The sequence below is a fragment of the Phascolarctos cinereus genome, unplaced genomic scaffold (genome assembly GCF_003287225.1).
Source record: "Phascolarctos cinereus isolate Bilbo 61053 unplaced genomic scaffold, phaCin_HiC Scaffold_2;HRSCAF=192, whole genome shotgun sequence".
NCBI classification, from domain to species: domain Eukaryota; kingdom Metazoa; phylum Chordata; class Mammalia; order Diprotodontia; family Phascolarctidae; genus Phascolarctos; species Phascolarctos cinereus.
In genome coordinates, this window is record NW_027555625.1 from 53,944,973 (window position 1) to 53,961,907 (window position 16,935).

At 47.0% G+C, this 16,935-nt stretch overlaps 1 protein-coding gene across 5 annotated transcripts in view; it reads left to right on the forward strand.

The window, feature by feature from the left end:
• The first annotated feature begins 4,743 nt into the window (after positions 1 to 4,743).
• Positions 4,744 to 16,935, forward strand: part of KLHDC4 (kelch domain containing 4) — a 90,577-nt gene continuing 78,385 nt past the window's right edge. For 3 of the 5 annotated variants that reach the window (XM_020989204.2, XM_020989205.2, XM_078149395.1), the window contains exons 1-2: positions 5,826 to 6,111; positions 11,382 to 11,473. In XM_020989204.2, the coding sequence (XP_020844863.1) occupies positions 6,013 to 6,111; positions 11,382 to 11,473 (191 nt within the window). In that variant the 5' untranslated portion in view covers positions 5,826 to 6,012. Of the gene's footprint in view, positions 4,978 to 5,825; positions 6,112 to 11,381; positions 11,474 to 16,935 lie in introns of those variants that run through there. The other 2 variants (XM_078149397.1, XM_020989203.2) reach the window with 2 other exon arrangements.

Sequence of the window (16,935 nt, forward strand, 5' to 3'; positions counted from 1 at the left end):
CCTCATTTTCCTTCTTTCTCAATTTTATTACATATTTAACTAGTTCACCCCAATGCTGTTCTCTACCCTCGCTCCCCCATCCCTGTCCATTCCTTCTCATTCTTTTCTGAGCTCCCACCCCAGATTCTCCCCACCATCGATGTTCTCCAGTCTTGTCACCGAGCACTGCTGAGGAAAAGTCACACAACCATGCCAGGCCCACCACGAATGCGTGCTGGTTAACCTATACCTTCACTGTTGTAAATAACCCTTTTACTCCTTGTGTATTGACTTATTACTAAGCTTCCCACTTGTAACGGCACAGCCAGTCACCTGCCACGGTCTGACGATCCTTCCGCCACAACATCTCTCCCGTCCATCCCTGCCTCTCTGCTCATACAAGCTGCCCGCATCGCTTCTTGCCTATGCTACTGCCGTAGCTTCCTACTGGGTCTCTCTGCCTGTAGTCTTTTCCTTTCTTCAACCTCTCCTTCACACAGATATTAAATCAATAGTGACTCTGAAAGAGAGGGTGAGGCTGATGACTATACAGCTCTGCCTCACTTGAGTCCAGTTCACTCAGGAGTCAAGACATCATCAACCTGACATCATTGATCCTCTTCACAAATGAAGGATTAACCACAACATTAAATTGATGGGACTTATCATACCACTCTACCACTCAGGAGGTTACACTGGCTCCCTCTTGCCTTTAGGTTAAAATGCAGATGCCTCTGTTTGGCATTTAAGGCTCTTCATGAGTGGCCTCCATCCTGATCTCCCTTTGTTCCCTCCTGCAATCTGAACTTCCAGCCACACTGACGTATTTGCTGTTCCCTTTAGGCAACATTATATAAGGCATCTTCCAGCCTTCCTCACTTCCACTTTGTAGAATTCCTAGCTTCCTTCAAAGCACAGCTTAGGGTCCATCTCAGACAAGAAACCAAATTTGATCTTCCCAATTTTAGTGTTTTCTCCATCCTTGTCACCAACATCATTTTAATAAATGTATATTATTGTATATGTAATTATTTTATATACGCATATGGAAATTATGTTGTATTTATATCGAAAATTATTTTGTATATTCCTGAATTGGAATCTGGGACTCGGAATAATTATGCATGTACATATGTATACATATGTATATATGTATATGTGTCTGTATATATATATATATATATATGTATATATATATAATTATTCTGACTCTCAGATTCTAATTCAGGAATATACAAAATAAATATATACATATATATATACACACACACATACTCACGTGTATACCACACATATATACATATACACATATGCATGGATACATACACACATACAGAGACAGAGACAGAGAGAGACAAAGAGATACTTCCCAAGGATTCCACCAACCCCTAACATTTTGGAACTGGGGGCTGGGGAGGAGTTGTTTTGGATGCGTTCTCAAGAAACTGGGGGATGCGGTATCGTCCCAGAGGGTCACCTTTCATCTTAACACTGTGGACTTTGCAGAGTCAAGCATTTGCGATGCTCTGTCGCTTCCCACAAAGACTCTGAAAGCTGCTGTTTGGAGGTAACAGCTGGAGAAAGAAGCCCAATCCTCGCTGCCCTGAGAGCCAATGGCAGAGAGGGAACTGGGTGAGATGAACTACAGTCTTCCCTCCTTGCCTCAAAACTGAACCACTCAGCCATTCTCTCTATGAGGGGGAAAGAGATTGAGCTGGGTAAGTTGTTTCCCTTGCTATAATAATAATAATAATAATAATAACAATAACAACAATAATAATAAAATAAAGATAGTAGTAGTAGTAGTAGTGATAGTAGTAGTAATAGTAGTAGTAGTAGCAGCAGCTAGCAATTATATGGTACTTTAAAGTTTGCAGAGTATTTTACAAATATTATCTCATTTGATTTTCATAACCTTGGGAGGTAGATATTATTGTGGTCCTCATTTTACAGATGAGGAAAGTAAGGCAGACAGAGGGGAAGTGACTTGCCCAAAGTCACGTAGCTAGTGAGTTTCTGAAGTAGCATTTGAACTCAGGCCCCCTGACTCCAGCCTCAGAACTGTATCCACTGCACCACCTAGTGGCTTTAGTCAGAAAAGTTTGTACCAGCTGCTTTTATTTCCCACAAGTTATACTGGTCAGTCCTTTCGCATAGACAACACCTCCTCCCTTTATATTGTGCCACCCATTTCTCTCTGTACAACACAAAATGAGTGACCGATAACTCTTGTAAACTCACTGCTGTCAGTACACATGACAGGGTTGGGCCATCTGGATGAAAATGGAAGATTCATCAACGGAGAATAATAATTATTACTATATCGCTAGCATTTATATATCAATCTAAGGTTTGTTAAGCACTTTCCATATTAGGGTTATGAGCCTATTCAATTTTTACAAATCTGTAAAGTAGATGTTATTGTCTCCATCATGGGAGTGAGGAAACTGAGGCTGAGAGGAGTTAAATGCCTTGCCCATGGTCACCCAACTATTAGTGTGGGAAGCAGAATTTGAACTCAGGTCTCTCTTAGTCCAGCACTCAGTTGCCCAAGAATTTGTAAGAAAATGCTTTCCAGGGAGATTCCAAACAAACCCTGTGGTGCTCTAGTGTTCAGGCCAGCTCAGACTGATAAGCAGAAGAATTAACAAGCAGAGAGAGATTAAGAAACCAATGAGAATGGAGGAAATTGACTGACAAGGTGGCAGAGTGAAGAGAAACGATACAGAATAGCTTTCTTAGTAACCACTTCAGCCACGATGGTGGAAGAGCGCCGTGCTGATAGGAAAATCCATGAAGAAACTGCCCGGAAAGGTTGGTAAAGGGAGGTAGACGGGGGGCACTGGGTAGGGGGAGTCTATCCAGGCAGGTCGGTGCAGAAACCTTCCAGTTTAGAGACTGAGGCTTGGATTTGCAGCCCTACGTGCAGGGCAGGGATTTCTGACCAGAGGCAAGCCACCCAGACCAAGGTGGCAGAGCCTTCCTGGACTGATACCAAGTAAACAGCTGAGTACTGGGGAGCAAGCACAGACCAGGAACCAACCTAATGCTAATAGTACCTTCCTCCCAGGCTTGTTGGGAGATCACATGAGACAGGGCAGCCAGATAGCACAGTAGATAGAGTGCTGGGCCTGACCTCAGACACCTATTAGCCATGTCACCCTAGACAAGTCACTTAACCTTGTTTACCTCAGTTTCCTCATCTGTCAAATGAGCTAGAGAAACAAATGGCAAGCTACTCTAGTATCATTGCCAAGAAAACCCCAAAATGGGGTCGTGAAGAGTTAGTAATGATTGAACAACTACATGTTTGGTAAGGCTTTGCAAACGTTGAAGTGCTATGTTATTAATACTAGTTATCAGAGGTAGTGAGATGGTATGGTGGATAGAGTGTTGGACCTGGAGTCAGGAAGACCTGAGTTCAGATTCAGCTTCAGCACTAGATAAATGCTAGCCATCATTATTATTTACCTAGTCTCGCGATAGTCAGAAAACAGACAAGCGGCCATGCCTAGGATCCCTTTTAAAGATGTACCAACCTAAGGTCTCACAGAGTGATGAGGCATTGGAGTAGAGCATATTATATAGCCTCCATTTACTATAATATTATGAACAATACAGTGCTGATAAGACGAAAGAGTCTTACTTCTCTCCTCTTCATTTTATCCTGTTCATTTAGCCTCCACCTCTGACTTAAGACAGCTAGCTTTTATAGAATGCTTTAAGGTCTGTGAAGCACTTTACAAACCTTACCTCATTTGATCTTTACAACAACCCTGGGAGAGAGGCATTGTTGTTATCCCCATCATTATTATTAAATTTTCCCATTTTACAGTTGAGAAAACTGAGATAGACAGAGGTAAAGTGACTTCCCTCTGCTAATGATTTCTTATTTATCCTATATAGAGTTTGCTTTGTATATATCTATTTTCCTGTTGTCTCTCCCATTGGATTGTAAGCTCCTTGAGGGCAAGGATTGTTTTCTGCCTCTTTTTGTATCCCGAGCACTTAGAGCAGAGCCTGGCACACAGTAGGCACTTAATAAATGTTTCTTCATTGATTGACTTCCCTGGGCAAGTCACTTAACCTCAGTCTCCTTATCTGCAAAATGGGGATAATAATAGCACCTACCTCCATGGGTTTTTGTGATGATAAAAATGAGACAATATTTGTAAAGGGCTTTGTAAACTTGAAATTGCTATGTAAATGGTAGTTATTATTATTTGTTCCACATAATCCTGTGTGGCAGTTAGGAAAATATTGCTTAGCAATGGTTAGGTTGAACAGGAGCCGGGGGTAACTTCCTATTTATATAGCATATTTGCATGAGGTTAATACAGTTGCTGACAATCTACTTCCTTCCAATTCCAGTAATTAGCAACGGATTTCTCCCCCATCTCCTGGACTTTGGCTCAGATTCAGCAGATCTGACCACACAAATGTTCACAAACTTGGGCAATGATAGATTAGAGCTAAGATAATTCACCAGGTTTTAAAATGTGAGTTTCACCAAAGTAAGACTGGGTAGTTAATCTTTCTTCTATTTTTGGTCTCTGGTCTCATTGTTAATGTTCTATTCTCTCTCTTCCCGGTAATGAGAATCACACCCTGGCGTAAATCACTGTGACATACTTTATAGTCCAAAAGCCTTCCAATCGACTTCTGAGAGCCTCTGTCGGCAGAATCCTTCAGGAGTTTTGGTGTGGAATGAAATAAACTCCAAGGTTCCATATGGACATTCTGATGTTTTCCTATGTCACAGATTAAGATGGAAACACCAGCGAGAAGTGGCAATGAAGAGTAGTACAATGAAGAGCGTAGGTAGTTTTCTCAGAAAAATATAAAGTTCATCTCAGTGGTCTGAGTTGGACTAATTCAGATTGCCCTGCGGTAAGAGTGGGGGAGGATGAGTTGTTTTCTCCTCCTTTTTAAAAGGGCACAGTGAACGGAAGTGACAAATTAGAACTCTTTCCCCCCCATTCATTGAGTGATGAGGAGGTAAGTACCTCTGTAATTTCCCAATAATTCTAGGTAGGTTTTTTTTTTAAATTTTGGGCCTCATCTCACATTCTTTCTCCCTCTTTTTTTGGCAATGCCTGATGGAGGGAGAGTGGGGGAATGGTCAGCATTCCCATTTCCCCCTAATTTAAGTGATCATTTTAAGGTTTACAAAGTGCTTTTATTTTTTTTCACAAAAATTCTAGTTTAAGTTGCTTATCACTTTTTGCCATTTTACAGATGAAATTGAAAGTCAGCAAGGTGATGCAGTGGACCTGGAGTGGGGGAAGACCTGAGTTCAAATCCAGCCTCAGACACTTACTAGCTAGCTGGGTGATACTGGGTTTCACTCTTCAAAACCTCAGTTTCCCCACCTGTAAAATGGGGATAACAATAGCACCTATCTCTCAGGGTTGCGGTGAGGATCAAAGGAGATAACATTTGTAAAGCTCTCCACATATGAGGGCTGTTACTGAGCTCTTACTATGTGCTGGGAATTATACAGAGTGCTGAGAGATACAAAGAAAGGTGAATCAGTCCCTGCCCGCAAGGAGCTTCCAGTCTAATGGGGAAGACAAGTTTTTGAGAATTTTCATTCTGTATGTAACTTTGGGCAAATCTCCTAGCCTCTGTGGGCCTCCATTCTCTCCTCCGTAAAAATGAGGCTGTTAGGGCAGGCGGTCTTTCAGCTCTAAACCCTAGGATGCTATTGGGAAGGGGAGGAGGAGGATGTGACGACTGAGAGACCTCCCCGCCCTTAGGGGGCGCTCGTCCCAACTCTCCCCTCTCGAAGACTTTCCTCCGTAAGTTTCTCTCCTCAGCTCGCCTCTTCCAAGGCGGAAGTGACCTCACGGAGGGCCCGGTGACGGGAAGTGACGCAGGTCCTGTGAGTTGTTGCCATGTGAGTTTCAGGTCTCCCTTCCTGGTGTCCCGCGTGGAGCCCGCGAGGCTGCGGGAGCCGCTGCGAGGGGGCGTGGCGCCGGCTGTTCCCCCGCGCTTTCCCGGTCACGCGCAGCCGCCTGCGGGGCCGCCAAGATGGGCAAGAAGAACAAGAAAGAGAAGAAGGTGAAGGGGGCCGAGAAGACCGCCGCCAAGATGGAGAGGAAAGTGTCCAAGCGCTCCAGGAAGGAGGAGGTAACGGGGCCTGCCGGGATCCGGGATCCGGGCCTGCCCTGGGCCTTCGAGCCTCAGCCGTCCCGGGCCTGGGGCCACCCCCCGAGCGGCCGGCTGGAGTATGAGGATGGTGGTGGCGATAAAAAGCACGTGTGAGGGGCTCGCCACAGGCTTGTGGGGCGCCTTGTGCCCATTTTACAGAGGGAAAACCGAGGCCGAGAGCGTGAAGCCACACAGTTAGTGTCGGAGGCAGCATTTGAACCCCAGGCTTCCCGACTCCAAGTCACTCGTGTCGTCCAACTGCCTTAGCTTGGAGAGGGTGGTACTGGGAGCCAGAATCCTGGGTTCTAATCCTGCCCCAGCGTGGCCATCCCTTTCTCTGAAGGATCTTGGTTGCTTCACCTGAGAACTAGGGGGGAGTGCAATCCCCTTGCACTCTCTACGTTGCTGTCAACCTGAAAATTCTCTATACGTGGGAATTATTGTTATTGTTGGAGAAACAGCCTGGCCTGAGTTGGCTCTGGATCCGGGAAGGCCTGGGTTCAAGACCTGCCCCTGAGGCTTCGTGGTTGTGTGATCCTGGGCAAGTCATTTGACCTCTTAGTACCTTTTGGGTCTTGGTCCGTCTCCCCTAGACCATTTTAAATGTCTCCTAATTATTTTTCCAGGTTTTAGTCTTTTCCCTTTCTAATCTGTCCTCCCTCCAGCTTCAGTTCAATTAGTTCAGGAAACATTGGGGATACAAAAAGAGGCAAAAAACACTCTTTGCCCTCAAGGAGCTGACAGTCTAATTGGGTAGAGAACATGCAAACAAAGCACATTATATACAGGATTAATAGGAAATAATTACCTGTCACTTAACCTCTATTTGCCTCAGTTTCCTCAACTGTAAAAAGGGAATAACATCCCCCTCCATGGGTTGAGGGACACTGTTGAGTATACAAGGGAAAGCCAAATAAAAAATCCAAACGCAGTCTCAACAACATGCAAACAACTACGTGTAAACTCTGTACATACACACATGTATGTATACATACCTGGAAACCGATGCACGTCTAAACACATGTGCACATATACTTATATAGACATACACATACTTCCACATGTATATGTACATATGCATTTATACTTATATGTGTGTATGTACATATACACCCATATATACGTGTATGTGTGTATGTGTGTAAATGTACACACACATATATCAGAGTGTGTGGTAGGAGAGTAAGGTAGGAAGGGGCCAGGTTATGAAGGTCTTTGAATACCACATAGCAGTGATGTGAAACCACTAGAGTTTATTTCATGGGGCGGAGGGGGTTGGTAGGGTTAGACCTGCACTTTAGGAAGGAATTAATATGACAGCTAAGGGGAGATAGACTGCAGTGGGTGGGGATATGCAGGAGGCCAGCCAGCCACCATATTGGCATACTAGGGCCTGCACCAGGGTGGTGGCAGTGTCAGAGGAGAGATGTTAGGAAGGTGGCATTGGAAGGATTTGGCAGCTGATTGGGTATGGGTTGGGAGGAGTGAGGGATTGAGGATGACCTCAGGTGCCTGGGAGGGTGGTGGTGCCCTTGGCAGTAATAGGGAGGTTAGGAGGAGAGGAGGGTTTGGGACAGGAGGACAGCTGGAGATGGGAGGTCAGGAGAGTTTAGGACTAGATCAGCAGAAAAATGATGATTGAATGGGAGCTGATGGGATCAAGCAAAACAGAGTCTATCAAGAGAAGCGAAGGGGCTTGGAGCCCCCCAAGAGGCTTAGCAGGTGTGACGTGGAAGGTGATCCGTCCAAGGAGACTGAGGAGTCTGATTAGAGCCAGGAAAGAGCAGGGTCACAAAAGCCCAGGGAGAAGAGAGTCCTCCACAGTGTCAGGATGCCTAGAGGTTGAGAAGGATGGGGACTGAGGACGGGCCGTTGGATTTGGTGATTGAGTGGTCACTTTGAGGAGAGCAGTTTGGGTTGAATGATGAGGTGGGAAGCCAGAGGCAGAGTTAAGAGAGTAAGAGGGAAGAAAGTGGAGGCACTGATTATAGACAGGCTGTGAACGTTTATTAAGTGCCCACTGTGTGCCAGGCCCTGTGCTAAGAGCTTGAGAAAGCCTTCTTTAGGAGTTTAGTGATGAGAAGGAAGAGGGACAAAGATGACCACTAGCTGGGTGATGGGGGAGATATAGGCATTTGTGTAGGTGGACGGGAAGTGGCTGGTGGGAGTTAAGGAAGAGGAGGGGTCTGAGGTGGGGAGCCCTGGGCAGTGATTGCTGTAGTCTGGGAGAGTGGTGATGACACCTCCTCCTGGGGTGGTGGCAGTGGGCCTAGAGAGGAGGGGGAGCTAAGACAGGTGGGTGTGGGAGATGAGGGGAGAGAAGGGTCAAAGAGAACCACCCCAAGGTTTTGGTCCTGGGTGGCCATGAAGAGAGCAGGTTTAGGGCGAGAGCCAGGAGAGACCAGGAAGAGGGGGAACTTGGAGAGGTTGGGGGTGAACTCGTGGAATGTGGTGTCCGGAGCCAAAGGAGTGGACCCCCAATAGGAGAGGTGACCCTGGAGTGGATCCCTGTGGTGAGAGGCCTGAAAAGAGGCTGCTGATCTCTGAGAGGGGGGAATGGCAGCCAGATTCTAGGGTTTGTTGAGAGTGGAGTGGGCAGTGAGGAGGCAGAGGGAGGTGACAGGTAGGGACAGCTTTTTCAAGAAGGATAGCGGTGCAAAAGAGGAAGGGGGGAGTTCAGTGCAATGGGCATTAAGCAGGACCTAGACTGTGCAAGGCACTGCCAGGTGCCAGGCACTGGACAGAGTTTGGGCCTGTGATTTCACTGTTGTAGGGACCTCCCAGGTGAAGACACACCCTCTCCCAGCGCTGGCTGGTGCCTTCTCTGAAATCCCCCAGCCAGTCTGTGTCTGAGGCCTATCAGGCTCTGAGGCTAGCTTTCTCTCCACTCTGCTCTGCTGCTTGGAGCTGGTGAACAAATAGCCAGAGATACAGCACAGAGCGTGGGTGGAGTAGTGGGCCTGAGGGAAGGCCTGTAGGATGGGACTGAGGGATCAGTTTTTGGGAGTAGGTAGGGACTCAACTTGTGGGGCCAATGGGATGGAGGCGAGGAGAGGGATGGTGCTGAGAGGTGTGGAGAGAATGTGGGAAGGTGAGATCAGAGGAATCGTTGGGGTTTGCCATCCTTGTCTTTGGAAGAAGGCCAGCCCTTCTATGCTGGTCATCCCTGTTGTCTTAAGTGAAGCTCTGACCACAGTGCTTCCTGCCTTTGTCCGCTCCAGCATCTCCCTCTTTCCTCTAAGATAACACATAGACTTCTAGCTTTTAAAGCCCTTCACAGCCTACCTCCCTAGCTGCATCGATCAATTAATAATCAAACATTTATGAAACTCCTACTGTGTGCCAGGCACTGTGCTAAGCTCTGAGGTTACAGAAAGAGGCAGAAGACAGTCTCTGCCCTCCAGGAGCTCCCAGCCCACTGGATTATCCAGCACTTCCCTTCCTGCCTAGTGCAGTCCGGCCAGACTGGCCTTCTTTCCGCTCCTCTCACAGGACCCTCATCTGCCTGTCTCTGAGCCTTGATGCTGGCCATGCCCTCCCTCATCACCTGCGCCTCATGGCCAAAGCGCCATCTTCTGGACCCTGCCTCCCTTGTATTTGGCTTGGTTCTTCTTTCTTTTTCTTTTCTTTTCTTTTTTTTGTGGCCTGGCCACCTAGCTAAGAACCTAGCACTTAGCACTTAATAAATACTTTTTGTTAACTGATTGTTGATTGACCGGCAATGAAAGTCCAGTATAGGTTTTTTGTGCCATAAATTTGTAGGGGGTAAAATTCATTTGTTTTGGGGCAGAAGCAGAGAATTTAGGGTGGTGGATGACTCAGGCACGTGGTCTTATAGACAGGTAGCAGGTGATTCTAGGGCCAACCAGACGTGCTGGTAGCAAATCTACGGGTCAGGGCTGAGTCTGGAGCCAGGGAGATGGCCAGGCAAACAGAACGAGAAGGAGACTGGAGGTCATAGGAAGGGCTAAGAGCAGCTTTGGGATGAAGGCTAGAGTGCTGGAGAGGCTGAAGAAGAGGCGTCTGGGATCCAGGCTTGAAATTTTCAAATGGGGTGAGGAGTGGATAGCACAAATTTTGCTTCTAAAATCCACAGCCTGGAATGTAGGCTGCATCTGGTATTCTACTGATTGTGTACTGGAGGAGCCATAGTTCTTGACTGCCTGCCCTATGTGTAAGTGGGGAAGAACTCAGGAAATTCAAACATTTATGTTGCATAATCGAGGCATGCAGACAAACACGTGTCTGTATATTTACAAATAGGCAGCATTTTTTGAAGTAGCATTCAGACTTGGAGAAAAATCACTGTTCCACTTGCTTAAGGATTTTGATTAACTCAATTCGGCTATTTTATCTTTTGAGCAATTAAGTAGTTTTTTTTTCTTTTTTTCTTTTTCTTTTTGGTGAGGCAATGGGGTTAAGTGACTTGCCCAAGGTCACACAGCTAGTAAGTGTTAAGTATCTGAGGCTGGATTTGAACTCAGGTCCTTCTGACTCCAAGGCCAGAGCACTATTCACTGCGCCACCTAGCTGCCCCCAATTAAGTAGTTTTTTAAAAAATAAATTTTTGTTGATCTTTTGTTTGTACATTACTTAAATATCCCTCATCTGTCTCCTTTCTCCTCCCTGAGAGCCATCCCATATAACAAAGAATTTCTTTTAAAGATAGAGAAGAAAAAAAAAATCAACAAATCTGACATTCTACGCAGTATTCCCTACCCATGGACTCCCTCTCCCCAGCAGCTTAGCAGAATTTATTAAAGTACCTACTCTGTATCACTAAATAATAGGCCCATCAAGTGGTTATTCCTTCTTTTTTTCTGAAGATGTGTCCAAAATTTCAATATTTTAAATGGATAAAAAAAAATGTGATTATTTATCTGTGTGTTTACATGTTTCCCCTAGGCATGGGATAGGGACAGAGAGAGGCCCAGTGATTTCATTGGTATAGGGAACTTGAAAGTGAGGAAGCTCCCTCTCCTTGTGAGGTTAGTATCTGCTCTGCAGCTGATGGTCGGCCCCCAGGAGCTGCCCAGGGTCCCACAGCTGGGATGTGGTAGAGATGGGGATTCAGCCCCGGTCTCGTTGGCTTTAAGGCCAGCTGTGGCCAATGTACCTTGCTGCCTGTCACGCCTTTCTTAATAAAGTTACACTTTATTAAAATCAGAAAGGAGGATTAGGCAAAAGTGGAGAATACTCCCTTATGATTAAGGGGAAAAAATGCTTACCTTTGACTTCTTCCTTCTTAGGAGGACCTGGAAGCTCTAATAGCACAATTTCAGACCTTAGATGCCAAAAAGACCCAGATCATAGAGACACCATGCTCTCCACCTTCCCCGAGGTAAGAAAGCAGGGCAGCTTTTGTCTTTACGGGGCTCATCAGAGATTGCAACACTTTACTTCCATTGCAGGGATTGGAATCATATGTCGACTGTTGACATGAGGTTTTCCTGAATGACCAAGCAACTTAGATATTACAATCAAAGAAGCTGCTATGCAGAATCACCCACAGTGGGCTTACTTGCATTCCCTTCTGCACCACCAGAGAGTGAGGAGATTTAGCTACGTGGAAATACTGAACCTCCCAGTACAGATGCTCAACGGGAGGGAAATCGTGCCGATTCTTGAAAACACCTGTCTCATAACATTTGGAGGAAAGAATGATGGGGCTGCCAGGCCCTCCTCTCACCCCGTCAGAGGCATTTTAGAGACGTATAATAATGTGGAAAACTGAAAATCAAGGAGGGTTTTTTCCTGTGCTTGTTCCAAAATGCTTTAAACTTTAGGTGAAAGGGGCAATTATAATTAAAAAAATGCATTGTGTGTAAGCCGTCTTAAATGGATGTGTCTACTGGCTGGCAGTAATCCAAAGCCTTTTATAGAGTTTCCGAGTATTTTGTGGCAAAGTATGCAGTATTGAACAGACTGGGTCATAGCATCACTAATTTCTGAATCTTGGTTATTTTTTGTAATTTGAATCTTTGGGAGTTGAGGAAAATGGAAGACTTCTGTTTGCCACCAACAGATTAGAAAACAAGATGGCACACCTATGGTTGGCTGCAGCAAAACAGCGAAATTCACATTTCCACGAGATTTGACAGTTTATGGAATGTTTTCCTCCCACCACTTTTGTGTGGGTAGGAATGTGAGTGTTTTTATCCCTTTGTTGCGGATGAGGAAGTGGGGTGAAGGGAAAGGACTCGCCCACAGTCACTCCACTAGTGTTGGAGTCAGGCTTGGGAGGCTGTTTCTCTCCTGAGTTGTAGATCCTGTGTGCATTGAACTGCCCCCTCTACTCTCTCCCTCTGTTAGAGGCAGGTGAAACTGCTTGGTTTACTTCCCAGAACTGTTGTTTTCTTCTAAAAGACTTAGGAAGACCTAGGAGTCACTGGATGACACTGTCACAAATCTGAATGCAAAGCTGGGACCGAGGCCCTTGAGGCCTTCCCTGTGTGAGGAGTGAGAAGTGGTTCCCTCTTGTTTCTGTTCCACGAGTCTCAGGTCGAGTGGATTTAATTATCACCTAATCAGAGGCTCGGTGTGAAGTGACAGAGGGGCTGAGCTGAAGGCGGTAACGCCCCAAACAGGTTCCCTGGCAGTTTTCCTAAAGTTGTAGGCCTTCATTCTGCATTTCAGAATTTGGGTTAGGGTGCGAGGTGGCACCATGTGGATGCTTTCTCTTCCTCCTCCCTTAGCACACGCTCTCATGGGAAGAGCCCTGGGTTCTGAAACAGACCATTGGCTCCCCTGGGCAGAACTGGGAGGTCTGCATCGGCTGACCAGTGACCAGTGGAGAACAAGGAAGGGAAGGGACTTTGCCAAGGTCTCAGCGATGGTGTAGTGGAGGCGGCCTTGGAGTCTATGTCCTTTCCTTGCTTTTCCAGACCCCTTGACGGCGAACTCCCTTGCAGAGAGTGGAGTCCGGACTGATGTAGCTTTGTGACTGTGGGCAAGTCATTTCCATTGCATTCCAGGCACGTGAGACAGCCCCTGCCAAGGCACTGAAGGAGGAAGTCAAGTCAACAAGCATTTATTAAGGACTTATAATATGCTCTGCCAGGAACAGTGATAAGCACTTGGATATAAATCCAAGCAAAGAGGACAGTCCCTGCTCTCAAGGAGCTGACATTCCCTGGGGGGAGACAGCACATGAAAGGGACCGAGCAGTGTGAGGGGACAAGTGTACGGGCTGGAGGAGAGGCTCCAGGAGGAATGGCTGCCTGGGAGGGACTGACCGGCCAGAGGAAGGGGCTGCAGGGGCAGAGGCCTCTCCAGGGTGAGGAGGCCACGCCTTCAGTAACCCAAATTCTGAAATGCAGAATGAAGGCCTCCAGCTTTAAGAAAACTGCCAGGGAATCTGTTCTGGGGTCACGCCTTTAGCATCAGCACTGTCAGTCACTTCACTCCAGGTGTTTCAGTATTGGTTTCCTCTGTAATTTATACATTTTACTTAATCACTTACAAACATTGTGGAAGGGTGGGTAGGTACAGGATGGTCTGTGAGCTTCCCAGACTGTCAGGGAGATCCATGTAACAAGAAAAGGGAAACTCCTGCTTTCCAGGGTGGAGGCCGCTGCCTAAAGAGCCCCAGCTTGGCCAGCTGCTGCTGCTGCTGTTCTGTTTTTTAATAAAAGCTTTGAGCAGTCTTGCTTCGCTGAAGCAAAGCAAATGACTTTATTCCATGATATTCCATGTGCCAGTGCTGTGTGACATGCTGGGAACAGGGAGCCTGGTGGAGCTAAGACCACATCAGCACTGGGAAGGAAGAGTGGAGCCAGACCGGGAAGGACTTCCCATGCATGCCACGCAGTGCAGGGCTGTGGTCAGCCTTAGAGTGGGGAGCATGGGTTTGACAGGGGAGAGCCTGGAGACGGGAAGAGGCACTTAGGAGAGGTGATGAAGGCCTGGATGAGGTTGGGGCCTGTAAGAATGGGCAGAAGGAGGTTGGGGAGAGATTGTGGAGGAAGAACCAGCAGGACTTGGGGAGCTTTTGGGTGTGGAGGGTCAGGGAAATGGAAGGGTCGTGACCGAGTGGAGAAGTGAGGGAAAGGGGAAGGTGTGAGAAGAAAGACATGTGGAGTTGTAGAGGCCTGTGGGACATCTGGGTGGAAATAATCCAGTAGGTGGGAGATAATGTTGGGCTGGGATGTGTCAGAGAGTCTAGGGCTGTGTAGATTTGGGGATCATCTACATAGAGATTGCTGAACTTTTGGGAGTTGATGAAATCAATGAGGGAGAGTAGAGAGAGGAAAGGTCTAGGACAGCCTTGTGGTGTATTCTCGCAAAGGGGGTGGGATGTGGGTGAGAAATAGAAGAGAAGGGGCCCACCTTCCTCCTCATCGCCAGCAACAACTGTTGACCAGCTGCCGCCGAGGGAGGGAAAGCGAGGGGCCGTCTCCCCCCCCCCCCGCCCCAGACCACTGGTCCTGTTTCCAGCCCAGTGCTCATAGCTGTCATCCAGGGAAGCAGCTCTTGTGCCAGGCAGCCACCCATAGGGCAGGCAGGCCAGCCCAGCTAAAGCAGCAAGCAGGGAACCCCGAGGGAAAGACAGAAGGCAGCACGTGCCACTCGTTCTCCCCTGAGATCCTGAGGAAGGTGGCCAGGGACCTTGAGTCCGAGAGCCTAGGGAATAAGCCCTGGGCCGTCCTCCTGGGAAGCGTCTGGGGAGGGGCAGGGGCCACAGCCACCGGAGACCTGGAGAGAAGTCTTGTTGTTGCCAAAGCCCTTGGCACCATCCAGTGGTTCCGTATCAGAAGCTGATCTGATTTTATCAGTGGATATGACATGAAAGAAGCATGATTGCTGCTTTGCTAGGTCAAGGGGCTTTTCATCTGATTTGCAGCTGAAACCTCTTGGGTGTGCCACCTCCCCCGTTAGAATGGGCATTGCTTGAGACCAGACGCTGGCTTAATGGTCTTCCCAGCCCATAGCACAGTGCTCTGCACGTGGTTAGTTCTCAATACATGCTTTACTCAGGCATGGTCATCTGGCAGATGTTACTGAGCAGGGCCGAGATAGGTGGAGCCGAGCCAGGAAAGAGCACTGCCCTGCAAACCCAGGAGGAGAGCGGTAAAGGAGGTGGCGCTCATCATTTCCTGTGACTCACTGACAGAGAAGTGATTTTCTCTTCTTCAGTTATGACCACAGTTGTAAGCATGTTGAAATAGTGAACGAGAAGGGAACACAGCATTAGATCAAAGCAGACTGTAATTGATTAAACTCTCACGTACCGGAGAAGATGCCCGCTGTGATGAGAGTTTTTTCCGATGGTGGTGCAGTCAGTGCTCCTCAGATCCATTTCTGTTAATGTGGGCCATTTGGACCAGTCACTTCTCAGTCAACTTCAGTTTTTCTCTTGGTAGTAGTGAAATGAGATTCTTTTATTTCTTACTTTTTATTGACATTGTAAGAAGTAACTCTCTGCCTCGACAGCATCTGATCACTCATCCAATTTTATTCTTCAAACATTTGCTTGCTGGCTGCCTATGTACAAAGCCCAGTTCATGCTTACAGTTCATCGGGGGAAGCGAAAGGCACAAAACTGACCAAGGACAAGGCTGCCTTTGATGGGAGCCTCATGATGACGTTTGTTTGAGGCTAGGATCAGTGAGGGTATCAGAGCCAGGACCTGAGTCCACTTCCCGACTAGCTAGATAATTATGGGTAAGTCAGGTCACCATTACGGTCTCCAGTTTCCTCATCTGTCCAGTGAATAGGTAAGACTAGATGACCTCGAGAGCTATTTATAGACTGCAGAATATTTACTCTCACCCAGGCGGTGCTTTTCTTGCAATCCACTGGTCCTGGGCTCCAGCTAAAAGTATGACTCATTAAGCTCACTTGGCAGTTTGCAGACCACTCTCTTCCCAGCTCCCCTTCCAGGGAGACAATTCCAATATATATCCAGTATTAAAAATAATTAAGTTTTGTATGAGGGGAAGGAAGAAGTAGTGGCTTTCTCTTTTAGCCGCTGACCTGCCCATCTCCTTCCCTGCTCTTATCCTCTGCTGATCCCAGGAGCCCCGGGCCAGATGGTGCAGGGGGGCTTTTGAAGGCAGCCTTGGGAAGGGGTCAGGAAGGCTGCTGGGCCATTTGATGGTGGGGAGGAAATGGTGCCCACTGTGTCACTGGCCGAATTGTCCCCTGGTGATAGTGACGATGATGATGATGATGGTAATGATAACAATTGGTAGCATTTCTATTGTGCCTGCTGCGTGCCAGGCAGTGTGCTAAGCGCTTTCCAAATGTTGCCTCATTTGATCCCCATAACAACCTTGGGAGTTGGTTATATAATTATCCCCATTTTATCCCCAGTTGAGAAAACTGAAGCAAACAGAAGTTAAGTGACTTGTTCAGAGTCACAGTTATTTCGGTGTCTGAGGTTGGATTTGAACTTGGGTCTTACTGACTCCAGGTGTGGCGCTGCACCCGCTTTGCCACCGAGCTAGAGGAATAAGACCCCATTTTGCAGTGCACAGAACAGGACTTGATTACTCAGACCTAGGAAGAGCTGACCTGTTAACCTCTTTCAGTGGGCGTCTTGTTGTCTCCTACAGTTCTCTGCCCTTTTCATTCATGGATGCTTGCTTGTGTTCTTGGGATGAGCTTTTCCTTGTGACTTGTGTTCATTAAGAAGGTAGATGGAGCAGAGGACTCTGGTAGGAAATATCATTTTTGATCAAGTACCTTGGGATCTGTGGTAGATTTCATTCAATTGATTATCTTTAATTTATTTCTAATAATTGTTTACATGTTTTCTCTTCCGTTAGATTGTGAGCACTTTGAAGGCAGGGACCATCTTTT